Source organism: Triticum dicoccoides, chromosome 5A (assembly GCF_002162155.2).
Source record: "Triticum dicoccoides isolate Atlit2015 ecotype Zavitan chromosome 5A, WEW_v2.0, whole genome shotgun sequence".
NCBI classification, from domain to species: Eukaryota; Viridiplantae; Streptophyta; class Magnoliopsida; order Poales; family Poaceae; genus Triticum; species Triticum dicoccoides.
Window position 1 is genome coordinate 667,254,834 of NC_041388.1, and position 17,553 is coordinate 667,272,386.

The following is a 17,553-nucleotide window of genomic DNA, read 5'->3' on the forward strand; positions in this document are numbered from 1 at the left end:
AGAAGATCAGGTTAAATTAGCAGCACTCATCGCGAAGCTAGAGGAGCCAGTAGGTCTTTGTGACTTGCCAACAATTGACCCTCCTAATACTAAGAGAAAGATGGGAAGGGCAATAAAGAATTTTTCTGAGTGGATAGAGAAAGAGCCTCCAATGAATTGGTCTTTGCTGCATGACACACATGGAGCTAGGTATGGCCACATGACAACCAATCTTGCAGAGGTGTATAACTTTGTGCTGAGAGGGAATAGAGCATTGCCACTCACAGCTATTGTGGAGGCTGTATTCCATGGCACTTTGAGATATTTCAGAGAAAGGCACGAGTTAGCAAAGAAACATATTGAAGATAATCAGAACACACCTTATTGTAGCCATGTCATGGAATACATGCCAAAGAAGATAGAGAAAGCAAAGAAGCACACTGTCAGACTCATAGGGAATCAAGAAAGGTGGTATGAGGTTCAACTTCCTACCGATGGTTTTGGATCTGGAAATGAGGTGAAGACACACGAGGTAAAAATTGGAACGGAATTTTATCCAACGTGTGAGTGTACATGCAACAAACCGAAGTTGTTGCACCTACCTTGCTCTCATGTGTTGGCTGCCTGTGGCCAGATTGAGTTGGATGCTATATCCTTCGTGTCCCCATACTATTTAAAAGAGGCAGTTCTTAACACCTGGACAGGCGAGATGACAGGGTTTAGAGTCGTCGGCAATTTCAACAAGGTAAACGACGGTGAGAGAGTATACATCCCGCATCCAGACCTTCGGCAAACAAGTAGGGGCAGACGAAAGGCCCGTCGCATCTGGAACGATATGGACCAGTCTAAAGCTGGTGGAGCAACCAGACAATGTTTGTTATGCGCGGTTTATGGGCATAGGATGAAATATTGTCCCGACCTGAACAAAGATGGTGCTTCCGCATCGACGAGTGCTTCCACATCGACGGCTGCGACAACAGGAGCAAGAGGCGGACGTGGTCGTGGTAGTCGAGGCCGAAGGGGCGGACGAGGAAGAAATAACTCACAAGCTATATAATGTGTCGTAGTGGGTTTTAATATGTAATATGTCAGGACTATGTTTTAATATGTAATATGTCAGGACTATGTTTTAATTTGTAATATGTCAGGACTATGTTTTAATTTGTAATATGTCAAGACTATGTTTTAATATGTAATATGTCAGGACTATGTTTTAATTCGTAATATGTCAGGACTATGTTATAATTTGTAATATGCCGTACTATGTTTTATTTGCACCTGAGATTTGTTGTTTGAATTGCAGATATGTCTTCGTATCCGTTGCTTAATGGTAACATCGATAGAAAGCACTGGGGCGCCCTTACGGAAGCGGGCAACAACTTAGACGTGTTGGTCACTCGTACCCCAAAGACTAACTGGCTGATACACGATTCATGGGTTGATAGGTATGTGTGCATATAATGGAGTCCATATAATGACTTACTATGTTTGACATACTTTTCATAACCGCTAACAATCTCTTTATTTTGTAGGTTAAGTTGGGCTGGACTTCTACCCTTGGTACGACTGGTTGAGGGTACATTGGATGAGTGGATTGATGGTCCGAACTTAGATGAGGCAGGTGAACCATTGCAGTTACACAAGAGGCAAGTGAAACGTTTCTCTTACGACAAGTCACTCCTTACCTGCTTAGTAGATAGATGGAGACCAGAGACACATACGTTTCACTTTCCCTGGGGAGAGATGGCGCCTACTTTACAGGATGTGTCTTACTTGTTGGGATTACCTCTGGCCGGTGCTGCCATAGGTCCCTTAGAGGCAGAATCTGGGTGGCAAGTAGCGATGCAGACCCGTTTTTTGGCTGCGGTCCCGACTGCTAGGGCCATAGACAACGATCCTCATGGACCTCTTTTTAGATGGTTGAGCCAGTTTCAGGTAACCATCACAGCCACTTAAAAAAATTATTACGTTTCATACAATGTAGATGTGTCTTACTTGTTAGATGTGTCTAGAGGCCATAAACAAATTATTACTTTTCACGGCCACTTTTTAGATGTGTCTTACTTGTTCATACAATTATTACGTTTCTATGTAGATTGTCTCATTAGGACATCCCGACGTTCAGTTGTCGGAGGCACAGATTGACCGGTCTCTAGAGGCATATATTCTTTGGCTGTTCGGCAAGACAATGTTTACGGAGAACCACGTGACCACTGTCGATGCACGACTCATCGGTATTGCATGAGAGATAGCTGACGCACGTTGCCCTGTGGATATTCTGCAGAGGAGTTTTGGTTCTGCTGTGTTAGCGGCTACGTACAGAGGCCTGTGCAAAGCTTGCTTGTTGAAGTCTAGAAAATCTAGTCTTGTTGGATGTCCATTATTATTGCAGCTCTGGTCATACGAGAGATTTCCTATTGGACGACCCTATGTCTACGTTGATAAACCTTTTGGTTTGGAGGACTTAGCTGGGACTTATGTGCCTGCTATCGGCGACTTACCTACTATGGGATCTGTTTGGACAGGGCGAGAGGTACTTTTATATTAAGTAACAATTAATTCAATTATTTCTTGCCATTCAATAGTATTACTAATGCTTATTTGTTGTCATGCACAGAGACATTTTGCGCATACTCAGGTTAGGGGATGCTACCCATCCTTCATGGCGCAGTTTGATAGTTTGCAGGAGGATCAAGTTATTTGGGAGCCATACTCGCCTCAGGCTATATCATCGAGGTACCCAGTTGGGATTTCTGGATTGTGCACTAGAGATCGGCACTTTTGGATGACCAAGGCCAAGTTGGTGTTCGATGTGACAGTTGAGGAGATGTCTCTTCATAGGGTGATGAGACAGTTCGGTCTATATCAACAGCCTGAGATTCCAGATATTCCACACTTGCCAGACCACGTGCACAAGTAAGTACTAATACTATTTTAGTTGGCAGCTCTGCATTCATAATATACCTAATCATGTATCGTGCATGTCAATCTCAGGGACAGTCGCCTAGGAGGAAACAAGTCCATGGCTTATTGGCTTCAAAGCATTACCCCTTACGTTGACGAACGGACTACCGCTGCGACAAATATCTGGGGTGAGGTTCGGCCCTTTATCTGGGAAATGTTCAGGTTGTATCTGCAGCGTTACCGGCATACAACGAGGATCTACTTGGTTCCATCAGCTGCTCCTGATCAGATCGAAGCCCCTCTCACCAGCGATATGTACCCAACTGCCTCTGTTGTGGGAACCAGACACCACACGGTAAATGCCTTGGTTCTCATATGTTAAGTCTTTTGTTAATCTGGACATATTCTCTTGGTTGTCTATTCGTGGTGTCTATCATACAACGAGGATATAATTGGTTAACTCTTTGTGTACAGGGTGACTTGACACTACAGGCGCGAGAGGAGGTTTCCGCTTTAATGCGGCACTTTCAGAGGGGAGAAACTATCCCACCGCGAGAGGGCGTCTCATGGTTGAGGCGTCTTGATGACAAGCTACGCGGGATTTACGCAGCTGTTACGTGTAGACGGACTTCAGATGTTGCACTTCCTCCTCCAGCACATCGTCCGCCACGTCCCTCTGTACAACATTCAGAACCACGACCCTCTGTGCACCATTCAGAACCACGACCCTCTATGCACCGTGCAGAACCTCATCCTTCACAGCCAGGAAGATCTTCCTGGCATGAGCCATCTCCTTCACAGCTAGGGAGCTCTTCCTGGCATGAGCCACCTCCTTCACAGCCAGGGAGATCCTCCTGGCATGAGCCACCTTCTTCACAGCCAAGGAGCTCTTCCTGGCATGAGCCACCTCCTTCACAGCTAGAGAGCTCTTCCTGGCATGAGCCACCTCCTTCACAGCTAGGGAGCGCTTACTGGCATCAGCAGATGAATCTAGGTAACACTACTCACTACATTCTTTTGAACAGTGTAGTAATCGTTCTTGCATTCTCAGCAGTCACTGATGCTTACTGGTGGTGCTTCGTTCATGCATTTGTATCAATTTTACTTTACCGCAGGAGGCAACCAGTCGCAACCGTTCATGCATTCAGAGAAGTCACCGATCCTTAGTGGTGGTGCTTCGTACTTTGAGGGCGGCCGCGAGGATGATGACCAAGCTACGAACATTTATGGCTTCTCGCAGACAGTGTTTCACACTCCACCACCACCACCGACGCAGGAGACACAGACCGTGATAGACGAGGTTAACTATGGTCGTGGTTATCACGAGCCTCGTCCACCGCCTCAGCGCTTATCGCCTTCCGGTCCTCGCCCGAGGAAGACCCAGACTCGTCGTCGTCCCCCGCAGTGATATGCTTATCTATCTATGTATGACTCATTATCTATGTTACTTTCAGACTATTCGCAGCTGTGTGTCAGTATTTATGTATGAGACATGCTTCATGTATGTGTTACTATCGCACTTGCTTCTATGTGATCAGGAGACATATATTGTTTTATGTATGCGAGAGACATATTACTATTAATTCGCATTCTTATTCCAGTTACATTTCCAAATAGACCACAACCGATAATTAAGATACAAGTACATCTGAATTAAACGGTGCGGCTGAACTTGTGCAATACATCTTACATACTACAAAATGAAATTCAGATAGAACATAATGCCCTACAATAATACAATACAAACTAATAATGCAAATACATCTGAATGAAACAGTACAACTGGAATACATCTTACATACTACATGAAGTCATCATCGTCATCCTCCGTTGATGCAGCCCTCTTGCCCTTCGACGATGCGCTCCTCTTGCCCTTCGTCGATGCAGAACTCTTGCCCTTGGTCGATACAGAACTCTTGCCCATTCGAGGATGCAGAACTCTTTCCTTTGGACAATGCAAAACTCTTGCCCTTCGACGATGCAGAACCCGGAAGCGGCGGCATGAAGATATCATCGTCGTCCTCACTCTCCTCAGTCCATAAAAATGGATGCTTTTCTGCAGTCCTTCTGAAAGTTTCACTCTTCGGCTCCACCACCTTCTTCCACCTTTCATGCAACCTAAGAAGTTCTTTATGTACCTCCTGATAGGTCCTTTCAGGCCACCCAAACCTACGTAATTCGTGAGCCAACTCATTCATTATGGTGTCACTACCGGTGAGTTCGTCCCATGGAACTATCCTATTGTCCATCCTGAAATCGGTAGCTAGACTCAGCAGAGTGCTGCTCATCTCAGGGTGAAAACTACGATCGAATGGATAATGGGACATCTCGACTACACTACACTGGAATGCTTATCCACCTCCGCCTGAAGGGGGTTTTATAGATACAGAGAAGAAAATGGCGGGAAAGATTAACTGCGGTATGGCGGGAAAATAAGGCGGGAAGGGATTGGCGGGAAACGGGTGGCGGGAACATATGGCGGGAAGGGGTTGGCAGGAAATGGGTGGCGAGAAAATACATTTCAGTGTATTGTATGAGCCATGCAACTTCGGCCTACATGAGACAAAAAAGTACTTTTCGGCCTACACTTGACCAAAAAGTCTATTTCGGCCAAAACTTGACCAAAAAGTTCTACTTCGGCCTATGTGTGGCCGAAAAGTCATACTACGGCCAGGAGATGGCCGAAAACTCTACTTCGGCCAAGCTGTGGCCGAAAAGTCCTACTTCGGCCCAGAGATGGCCGACGGGCTACTACTTTTGATTTTTAATCAAATCATGGTATAGTTTCCGAAAATGCTATAAAATATATCATAGTTTTGAAAAAAAATCGTATAATTTTGCTTATTTTGTTGTTTGTTTTAACCAACTTGCCTCTAGTTTCAAGGCCATTTACCTATGGCAGATTATAAAGTAAACACTACACAACACAGTTCAACAACCACAAACTGAGCCTACAACAGAAAACGTCAGTCAAAGTACCATTCCGGGCGATTCATTGTGAATCCATCAAGATGTATATACTTCAATTAACGTTAAAAGGCACCTGCATTCCTTGCTTTGCATTATTTTATTTTACTTCACTTCTATTTTTGACACATGAAAGGACGCTGGACAGACAGGGACAGCCATTTCGTACACTAATGTGCAGTGTCAAGCTCTTATATTATGGTACCCACAAAAAAAAAGCTCTTATATTATGAAACGAAGAGAGTAGTATATTTGACGGCACATTTCGGTAAGTACATTCAGTCAGATTGATCGGAGAATACACAAGAAATAGGAGCCCAAAATACGGCGCGACGCGCGCGCAGGTCGGAATTCCATGAGAGAAACTCAACTAGCTAGAAGAAGAGATCGATCATAGCCTGAGCGACAGGTCCACATCATCAGTCATGGGAGCAGCAGCAACCTTCCACGGACTTGCCTCCGTCCTCCCCGCCTTCCCAGCGGAAGGCTCGACGAAATCACCGGCGGAAACATACCTGGGCCTCTCGTCCTGCGCCGCATGCGCGCGCGTTCCGGCCCCGTGTGCACCCGTGGCGGCGGCCATCTCCCGCCGGCGGTGGGCGAGGCTGCGCTCGTGCTTGTGCGCGTTCTGGTGGCCACCAAGCGCCTGCGAGCTGCGGAACTTGCGGTCGCAGTAGACGCAGAGGAAGAAGCCGCCCTGCTCCGCCTCAGCTGCCGAGCTCACGCGGAGGGTGAGGTCAAGGCTGAGCTCGTGCTCATCCTTCTCACTGTTTGGCTGTTCCATTATACTCCCAGGTACAGTACAGACCGGTGACTGTGCAAAGGAGTTGCGAATGAAATTTGAGGCGCTGGGCAAATGATATTGAATGCTGTAGCCAGCACCAGCACGTGCCTCACCTAACCGGTGCTCCAGACGTCACTGTTCCTCGCGATCAGGTTAATGGAGCCGGCGTGGTGTGGGACGTTGCGCACATTTGCAGCCATTTGCTACGTCTGTGGCGACGGAAGAGAGCACCTGGCCAGACCATCCAAATACGGCCGGAACGGGCCAAGCGCGTGAGGCTGACTCGTGTCGCCAGTATTGTACTCTAGTGTTTTAACCGACAGACTTAGCCCTCGCTATACTATACTCTCTCGGTTCCTAAGTACCAAGAGCATTTACAGCCGGACTTAACAAATCTGACCCTTATATGTTCGAGAACGCGACCGGAAATGCATGCGGGCGCATTCAGACAAGTTCTCATATTTTCCTCTGGTATCCACATATCTCAAATCCGGACTCTTAAATCCATGCAAATTCATACACGTCGATTATAAAAGACAATGTCACACGTAAATAGTAAATGTTGGTACAGAGCATAGCTAGTGTTACATAAAATTTATTTTAAGTGCACAACTCAAGCATTAACTCCTTAGTTGTCCACATGTGCTCGACATGATCATTGAGTAGCTGCGTGTGCACATGATGATCTCGAAAATTCTAATGCATCTGTAAAAAGTTCATAAGCTGAGCCGCATCTTGATTTTTCAGGATTTCAACCTGTTTTCCAGGTGCTTTGAAATCATGGGTTTGGGCTACAGCATCACCCTCATCCTTGACAATTATATTGCGCAGAATAACACAACATGTCATCAGTTGTCATAAAGTTTCTGATTCCCACATCATTGCAGTGCTCCGCACAATTCCCCAACGAGTTTGAAGCACACCAAATGCCCTCTCTACATCCTTCCCAGCCGCTTCATGCATGGTTGCAAAGTGGCTCTGTTTATTGCCATGCGGTTTGGATATGGTCTTCACAAACGCCGCCCACTTAGGTTAGATACCGTCGGCAAGATAGTATCCCATGTTGTACCCCGACCGTTGATGGTGTAATTGCACGGCGGTGATTCCCCATTGCCAAGCCTCCTGAACACCAGATATCATTGAAGCACGTTTGAAAGGATCGATATAGTTGACTACAGGGGGGGTGAATAGGCAACTAACAACTTTTAGCTTTTCTTTACCATAAACTTTGCATCAAAGTAGGTTGTCTAGATATGCAACTAGATGAGCAACCTATATGATGCAACAACAACGAGCACACAAGCAAGCAGGAGATGCAACACAATATAAGCTTGCACAAGTAAAGGTACGAGATAACCAAGAGTGAAGCCGAGGATGCATTACGGAAGTTCTTCCCTTTTGAGGGGAAGTACATCTCCGCTGAAGCGGTGTGGAGGCACAATGCTCCCCAAGAAGCCACTAGGGCCACCGTATTCTCCTCACGCCCTCGCACAATGCGAGATGTCGTGATTCCACTATTGGTGCCCTTGAAGGCGGCAACCGGACCTTTATAAACAAGGTTGAGGCTCTCTCCACAACTTAATTGGAGGCTCCCAATGAAACCTCGGAGCTTCACCACAATGGAATGTGGCTCCGAAGTGACCTCTTCCGTCTAGGGTGTCCAAGCACCCAAGAGTAACAAAATCCACACAAGAGGGTATGGGGGAAACAAGTTTCCTTTGGTGAGAGTGTAGATCTAGGTCTCCTCCTTCAATCCCTAGCAAATCAACGAGTTTGAGTGGCTAGAGAGAGAGATCGGGCAAGAGAGCTTCAAAGGCATTACTGGAGGAGAGAGAGAGAGGAAAAAGTCGGGTGGGCGGTAGGAGAAGCACCTCCTTAAATAGGGTCCCCTCAGATACAACCGTTATGCGCAGAAACCCATAGGAGTTGTACTTCCGCAAAGATCACCGGTACAACCGGTGAATGCGGGAAACCCTTGCTCGGGCACTAGGGCGGTACTTCCGAAGGGGCCACCGGCAGTACCAGTATATCGGAATACACTGGAAGTACTGTTCCACCACCGCTCGACAACCGCTTCACAGCCAGAAGGTTTCACCCTAGACCGGTAGAGCGGTGGTTGGGCCGGAGCTACCGCTGGACCAGCAATCCCTGGGCGGTGGAGTTCCAGGCGGTTCTACCGCCCTGAACACCGGTAGTACCGGTTAGTCAAGACAAACCGAAACTTCCATTCCACCACTGGTCTACCACTGTACCAGGTACAGAAGGGTTCACCCCTGAGCGGTAGTTGGAGCGGTGGTTTGACCGAAGCTGCATGCTAGCGGTACAACCGCCCAAGAGAGCGGTACTACCGCCATGAGCAAAACTGCACAGTCACAGAGGACTTTTGGGAATCACTCTCTCCTCGAACGGAGGGTATATGGTGGGTGCAAGGAATGTGTACGTGTAGTGATTCACCCAATACCTTCCGATGTGGACTCCCTCTTAATAGTACGGATATCCTACGACCAAAGGAATAAAAAATATCGGAAACTCCGTCTTCGATCTTTTTCGCATGGAGGGAAGGCCTAACCGTCTTGGGCCACACAATGTGTACTTGAGAAAACTAGGACGCACGATTAGTCCACAGGAGTGTTGTCATCTGTTGGGGCATGCAGTAATTTCAAAAAAAATCCTACGCACACGCAAGATCCATCTAGGTGATGCATAGCAAAGAGAGGGTAAGAGTATGTCTACGTACCCTCGTAGACCGAAAGCGGAAGCGTTATGAAACGTGGTTGATGTAGTCGAACGTCTTCGCGATCCAACCGATCATGTACCGAACGCACGGCACCTCCGCGATCTGCACACGTTCAGCTCAGTGACGTCACTCGTAATCTTGATCCAGTTGAGGCCGAGGGAGAGTTTCGTCAGCACGACGGCCTGATGACGGTGATGATGAAGTTACCGACGCAGAGCTTCGCCTAAGCACTACAACGATATGACCGAGGTGGAATTCTGTGGAGGGGGCACCGCACACGGCTAAACAATCAACTTGTGTGTCTATGGGTGCCCCCTCCCCGTATATAAAGGAGTGGAGGAGGGGAGGGCTGGCCCTCATAGGGCGGGCCCAAGGGGGGAGTCCTACTCCCAGTAGGACTAGCTTTCCCCCTTCCTACTAGGAGTAGGAGAAGAAGGAACATGGAGAGAGAGGGAAGGAAAGGGGGGGGGGTGGTGACCCCCCACCCAATTCGGATTGGGCTTGGGGGGCGCGCCCTCCACCTAGCCGCCTCCTCCTCTCTCCTAGTAAGGCCCAATAAGGCCCATTGACTCCCCAGGGGGTTCCGGTAACCCCCTGGTACTCCGGTAAATACCCGAGCTCATCCAGAATCATTCCAATGTCCAAACATAGCCTTCCAATATATCGATCTTTATGTCTCGACCATTTCGAGACTCCTCGTCATGTCTGTGATCACATCCAGGACTCCGAACTACCTTTGGTACATCAAAACACATAAACTCATAATACCGATCGTCATCGAACGTTAAGTGCGCGGACCCTACGAGTTCGAGAACTATGTAGACATGAACGAGACTCACTTCCGGTCAATAACCAATAGCGGAACCTGGATGTTCATATTTGTTCCTACATATTCTATGAAGATCTTTATCGGTCAAACCGCATAACAACATATGTTGTTCCCTTTGTCATCGGTATGTTACTTGCCCGAGATTCGATTGTCGGTATCTCAATACCTAGTTCAATCTCGTTACCGGCAAGTCTCTTTACTCATTCCGTAATGCATCATCCCGCAACCAACTCATTAGTCACATTGCTTGCAAGGCTTATAGTGATGTGCATTACCGAGAGGGCCCAGAGATACCTCTCCGATACATGGGGTGAAAAATCCTAATCTTGACCTATGCCAACTCAACAAACACCATCTGAGACACCTGTAGAGAATCTTTATCACTACTAGGGAAAAGGCTAGCAGCAGCGCGGGTTCTAGGTATATCAGTAGCGCAGGGACCGACGCTACTAATGACGCGCTACAGCTAACCCGTAGCAGTAGCGCGTGCACACCCGCGCTACTGCTATACAAGTGTAACAGCAGCGCGCTTTGTGGAAACTCGCTACTGCTAATAGCTCTAGCGCGCTTTGCCTGGACGCGCTACTGCTGCTGTGGCGCTGCTGCTAACTTTTCTCCACTCGCTACTGCTAATTTTAGTAGTTTTTTCTGCATTTTTGTTTTTGTATTTGAATAGGCTTTATACAATAATCTTTAACATATGATACACATACAAATGTAATCATAGCATATACATACTGATATGTCTCCAACGTATCTATAATTTTTGATTATTCCATGCTATTATATTATCAACCTTGGATGTTTTATATGCATTTATATGCTATTTTATATGATTTTTGGGACTAACCTATTAACCCAGAGCCCAGTGCCACTTTCTGTTTTTACCTTGTTTTAGAGTATCGCAGAAAGGAAAATCAAATGGAGTCCAATTGACCTGAAACTTCACGGAACTTATTTTTGGAAGGAAAGCAACCCGGGAGACTTGGAGTCCACGTCAAGAAAGCAACAAGGAAGCCACGAGGCAAGGGGGCGCGCCCACCCCCCTGGGCGCGCCCTCCACCCTCATGGCCCACTTGACGTACTTCTTCCTCCTATATATCTCCATATACCCTAAAACGACCGGGGAGCACAATAGATCGGGAGTTCCGCCGACAGAAGCCTCCGTCGCCACCGAAAACCAATCTAGACCCGTTCTGGCACCCTGTCGGAGGGGGCAATCCCTCTCCGGTGGCAATCTTCATCATCCCGGTGCTCTCCATGACGAGGAGGGAGTAGTTCTCCCTCGGGGCTGAGGGTATGTATCAGTAGCTATGTGTTTGATCTCTCTCTCTCTCTCTCTCTCTCTCTCTCTCTCTCTCTCGTGTTCTTGATTTGGCACGATCTTGACGTATCGCGAGCTTTGTTATTATAGTTGGATCTTATGTTTCTCCTCCCCCTCTACTCTCTTGTGATGGATTGAGTTTCCCCTTTGAAGTTATCTTATTGGATTGAGTCTTTAAAGATTTGAGAACACTTGATGTATGTCTTCCCGTGCGTATCTGTGGTGACAATGGGATATCACGTGATTCACTTGATGTATGTTTTGGTGATCAACTTGCGGGTTCCGCCCATGAACCTATGCATATGGGTTGGCACACGTTTTCGTCGTGATTCTCCGGTAGAAACTTTGGGGCACTCTTTGAGGTTCTATGTGTTGGTTGAATAGATGAATCTGAGATTGTATGATGCATATCGTATAATCATACCCACCGATACTTGAGGTGACATTGGAGTATCTAGGTGACATTAGGGTTTTGGTTGATTTGTGTCTTAAGGTGTTATTCTAGTACGAACTCTAGGGCTATTTGTGACACTTGTAGGAATAGCCCAACGGATTGATTGGAAAGAATAACTTTGAGGTGGTTTCGTACCCTACCATAATCTCTTCGTTTGTTCTCCGCTATTAGTGACTTTGGAGTGACTCTTTGTTGCATGTTGAGGGATAGTTATATGATCCAATTATTTTATTATTGTTGAGAGGACTTGCACTAGTGAAAGTATGAACCCTAGGCCTTAGAGGCCCAACAACGTCTACAAGAAGAAGGTTGTGTAGTAGATATCAAGCTCTTTTCTGGCGCCGTTGCCGGGGAGGTGAGTGCTTGAAGGTATATATTTAGATCTTGCAATCAAGTCTCTTTGTTTCTTGTTTTAGCACTAGTTTAATTTATAAAAGAAAATTACAAAAAATGGAATTAAGTTTGCCTCATACGCTTCGTCTTTTTAATATCTTTCGTAAGTATGATGGAAAGGAAAATTGTGCCAAAGTGTTAGAAGAAGAATGTATTAAAATGTTTGGCACTAAATATTTGAATGATGAGCATGATTGCAATGTTGTTAGTATGAACTCCTTGAATATCCATGGTACTAATGATGATTGCACTAGTTATGATGAAAATGTCTCCTATAAACATGTCAATTTTTGTGGAGTGCATTTGGTTTGTAAGTACACACCAAATAGGGAAGATAGATATTGCAAGAGGCATAAGTACTTAGAAACTAAATTGTTGCAAGAAAGGCTAGATGATTGTGCTGAAAATTTAAATTTTCTTGGCCGTACTTGTGGACTTTGCAATGAACAGGGTCATTTAGCTATCTGATGCAAATTGTTTCATGATCTAATCGTGTCCAAAAATTGTGATGACTTGATTTCCCTTGCACATTATAATGAACTTAGTTTTCTTATGGGCTACGAAGAAATGAAACGTATAGCTAACTATCTTCCAGAATTTGCCCATTATAAACTTCTTGGATTTGATCTAGAGGAAATTTATATGTATTGTGCGGTGAATTGCATTGAAAATCCTTATATTGCCAATTACATAAAGAAAAGAAAACAAATAGAGGATGAAGAGAATACTAACGAAAGGGAAGAGACTTCCCAATACCCTTCTATTATTTCTTATGATGAATCAGGTAACGAGGAGGAGCCTCTTATTCAACCAATCTCATTAATAAGGAGCTCCAAAAAGAGGATTGAACCCACACATGATGTGGTGAAGAAGAAGAAAAGAAAAAGGAAGAGAGGTAAAAAGATATCTCTCACAAATAATGCTGCTCATATTACTATTGTGCCTCATGAAAATATAATTGTGGAAGATAATGATACTTTTTATGATCTTGAAAATCTTTTTGGCACTTGCTTGGAAGAATATGATAATTGCTATACTATTGGTGCTATCCATACTATTAATGATGCGAGTGATTATGCTTATGATATGAAAAGGCCCAAGCTTGGGGATGCTATGTTTGATGAAGATGATGTTTTTGAGAATATATTTGCTGCAATTAATGTTTGTCCCAAGCTTGGGGAAGCTATATACGATATTTTTAGTCTCCCAAGTTTTGATATGCAAATTTATAATGATGATAGCATGCCTCCTACCTATGATGATTATTGTGATGATACTTATGCTATAAAAAGTAGTGATGGTTATATTTATAAAACTTGTCATGATTATGATTACCCTTTTTCTGTACATTACTCTTTTAATGTGGTAACAATTTATAGTATTCGAGTTTCTTATGATACTTCCACTATTCCGAATGAGAAGAAGCTTGCTTATGTGGAGAGTAGTAAATTTTCTATGCTTGTAGGTCATGAAAAGAATGCTTTAGGTACTGGTTATATTGTTGAACTCATCCATTATTCTACTGAAAATTATTATGAGGGAGGAATATATGCTTGTAGGAATTGCAATAGTATCAAGTTTCCTCTCTATGTGCTTAAAGTTTTGAAGTTATGCTTGTTTTACCTTCCTATGCAAGTTGATTATTGTTCCCATAAGTTGTTTGCTCACAAAATCCCTATGCATAGGAAGAGGGTTAGACTTAAATGTGCTAGTCATATTCTTCATGATGCTCTCTTTATGTTTCAATTCTAATCTTTTATGTGAGCATCATTGAAATCATCATGCCTAGCTAGGGGCGTTAAATGATAGCGCTTGTTGGGAGGCAACCCAATTTTATTTTTGTTCCTTGCTTTATGTTCCTGTTTAGTAATAAATAATTCATCTAGCCTATCTTTAGATGTGGTTTTATGTGTTTAATTGGTGTTTGTGCCAAGTAGAACCTTTGGGAAGACATGGGGAAAGTCTTTGCGATCATGCTGTAAAAAACAGAAACTTTAGTGCTCACGAGAATTGCTGCCAGTTTTTATTGGTGAGTGATATTTAGTTAATTATTTTTGAAGATGATTAATAGATAAATTACTCACGTCAAGCAATTTATTTGACAATTTTATGAGTTCTATAAGTATACGTTTGGTCCAGATTACTACAGACTGTTCTGTTTTTGACAGATTCTGTTTTTGATGTGTTGTTTGCTTATTTTGGTGAATCTATGAGTAGTGTCGGAGGGTATGAACCATAGATAAGTTGGAATACAGTAGATATTACACCAATATGAATTTATAATGAGTTCACAACAGTACATAAGTGGTGATTTATTTTCTTATACTAACGGAGCTTACAAGTTTTTTGTTAAGTTTTGTGTTGTGAAGTTTTCAAGTTTTGGGTAAAGATTCGATGGACTATGGAATAAGGAGTGGAAAGAGCCTAAGCTTGGGGATTCCCAAGGCACCCCAAGGTAATATTCAAGGACAACCAAGATCCTAAGCTTGGGGATGCCCCAGAAGGCATCCCCTCTTTCGTCTTCGTTCATCGGTAACTTTACTTGGAGCTATATTTTTATTCACCACATGATATGTGTTTTGCTTGGAGCGTCAATTCATTTTATTTAGTTTTGCTTGCTTCTTGAATAAAATACCAAGATCTGAAATTATTAAATGTTAGAGAGTCTTCACATGGTTGCATAATTATTCAAGTACTCATTGATCTTCACTTATATCTTTTGGAGTAGTTTGTCATTTGCTCTAGTACTTCACTTATATCTTTTAGAGCACGGTGGTGGATTTGTTTTATAGAAATTATTGATCTCTCATGCTTCACTTAGATTATTTTTAGACTCTTAAATATCATTGTAATTTTCTTAAATAATCCTAATATGCTAGGTATTCAAGATTAGTAAAAAAAAATCCTATGAGTGTTTTGAATACTAAGAGAAGTTTGATGCTTGATGATGGTTTTGAGATATGGAGGTAATAATATCAAAGTCATGCTAGTTGAGTAGTTGTGAATTTCATAAGTACTTGTGTTGAAGTTTGCAAGTCCTATAGCATGCACGTATGGTAAACGTTGTGTAACAAATTTGAAACATGAGGTGTTATTTGACTGTCTTCCTTATGAGTGGCGGTCGGGGACGAGCGATGGTCTTTTCCTACCAATCTATCTCCTAGGAGCATGCGCGTAGTGCTTGGTTTTTAATGACTTGTAGATTTTGGCAATAAGTATATGAGTTCTTTATGACTAATGTTGAGTCCATGGATTATACGCACTCTTACCCTTCCATCATTGCTAGCCTCTTCGGTACCGTGCATTGCCCTTTCTCACATTGAGAGTTGGTGCAAACTTCGGCGGCGCATCCAAACCCCATGATATGATACGCTCTGTCACACATAAATCTCCTTATATCTTCCTCAAAACAGCCACCATACCTACCTATTATGGCATTTCCATAGCCATTCCGAGATATATTGCCATGCAACTTTCCACTGTTCCGTTTATTATGACACGCATCATCATTGTCATATTGCTTAGCATGATCATGTAGTTGACATAGTATTTGTGGCAAAGCCACCGTTCATAATTATTTCATACATGTCACTCTTGGTTCATTGCATATCCCGGTACACCACCGGAGGCATTCATATAGAGTCATATCTTGTTCTAAGTATCAAGTTGTAATTCTTGAGTTGTAAGTAAATAGAAGTGTGATGATCATCATTCATAGAGCATTGTCCCCCCCGCCCCCAAAAGGGAAGACCCAAAAAAAAGAAAGGCCAAATAAAAAAGGAAAGGCCAAATAAAAAAAAAGGGATAATGCTACTATCCTTTTTCCACACTTGTGCTTCAAAGTAGCACCATGATCTTTATGATAGAGAGTCTCTTGTGTTGTCACTTTCATATACTAGTGGGAAATTTTCATTATAGAACTTGGCTTGTATATTCCAACAATGGGCCTCCTCAAGTGCCCTAGGTCTTCGTGAGCAAGCAAGTTGGATGCACACCCACTTAGTTTCTTTTGTTGAGATTTCATACATTTATAGCTCTAGTGCATCCGTTCCATGGCAATCCCTACTCCTGGCATTGACATCAATTGATGGGGATCTCCATAGCCCATTGATTAGCCACGTCGATGTGAGACTTTCTCCTTTTTGTCTTCTCCACATAACCCCCTCATTATATTCTAATCCACCCATAGTGCTATATCCATGGCTCACGCTCATGTATTGCGTGAAAGTTGAAAAAAGTTTGAGATTACTAAAGTATGAAACAATTGCTTGGCTTGTCATCGGGGTTGTGCATGATGAGAGCATTCTTGTGTGACGAAAATGGAGCATGACCAAACTATATGATTTTGTAGGGATGAACTTTCTTTGGCCATGTTATTTTGAGAAGACGTGATTGCTTAGTTAGTATGCTTGAAGTATTATTGTTTCTATGTCAATATTAAACTTTTGTCTTGAATCTTATGGATCTGGATATTCTTGCCACAATAAAGAAGAATTACTTAGAGAAATATGTTAGGTAGCATTCCACATCAAAAATTCTGTTTTTATCGTTTACCTACTCGAGGACGAGCAGTAATTAAGCTTGGGGATGTTGATACGTCTCCAACGTATCTATAATTTTTTATTGTTCCATGCTATTATATTATCAACCTTGGATGTTTTATATGCATTTATATGCTACTTTATATGATTTTTGGGACTAACCTATTAACCTGAGCCCAGTGCCACTTTCTGTTTTTACCTTGTTTTAGAGTATCGCAGAAAAGGAAAATCAAACGCAGTCCAATTGACCTGAAACTTCATGGAACTTATTTTTGGAAGGAAAGCAACCCGGGAGACTTGGAGTCCACGTCAAGAAAGCCACGAGGCAGGGGGCGCGCCTACCCCCCTGGGCGCGCCCTACACCCTCGTGGGCCCCTCGTGGCCCCCCTGACATACTTCTTCCTCCTATATATCTCCATATACCTTAAAACGATCGGGGAGCACAATAGATCGGGAGTTCCGCCGACAGAAGCCTCCGTAGCCACCGAAAACCTATCTAGACCCGTTCTGGCACCCTGCTGGAGGGGGCAATCCCTCTCTGGTGGCCATCTTCATCATCCCGATGCTCTCCATGATGAGGAGGGAGTAGTTCTCCCTCGGGGTTGAGGGTATGTACCAGTAGCTATGTGTTTAATCTCTCT

At 43.9% G+C, this 17,553-nt stretch overlaps 1 protein-coding gene across 1 annotated transcript; it reads right to left on the reverse strand.

The window, feature by feature from the left end:
• Window positions 1-6,091: 6,091 nt before the first annotated feature.
• LOC119298363 (zinc finger protein 3-like) lies at window positions 6,092-6,689 on the reverse strand. The gene has a single exon (XM_037575796.1). The coding sequence runs from the start codon at window positions 6,632-6,634 to the stop codon at window positions 6,242-6,244; it is 393 nt and encodes a 130-aa protein (XP_037431693.1). The 5' UTR covers window positions 6,635-6,689; the 3' UTR covers window positions 6,092-6,241.
• Between the last annotated feature and the right edge of the window lie 10,864 nt (window positions 6,690-17,553).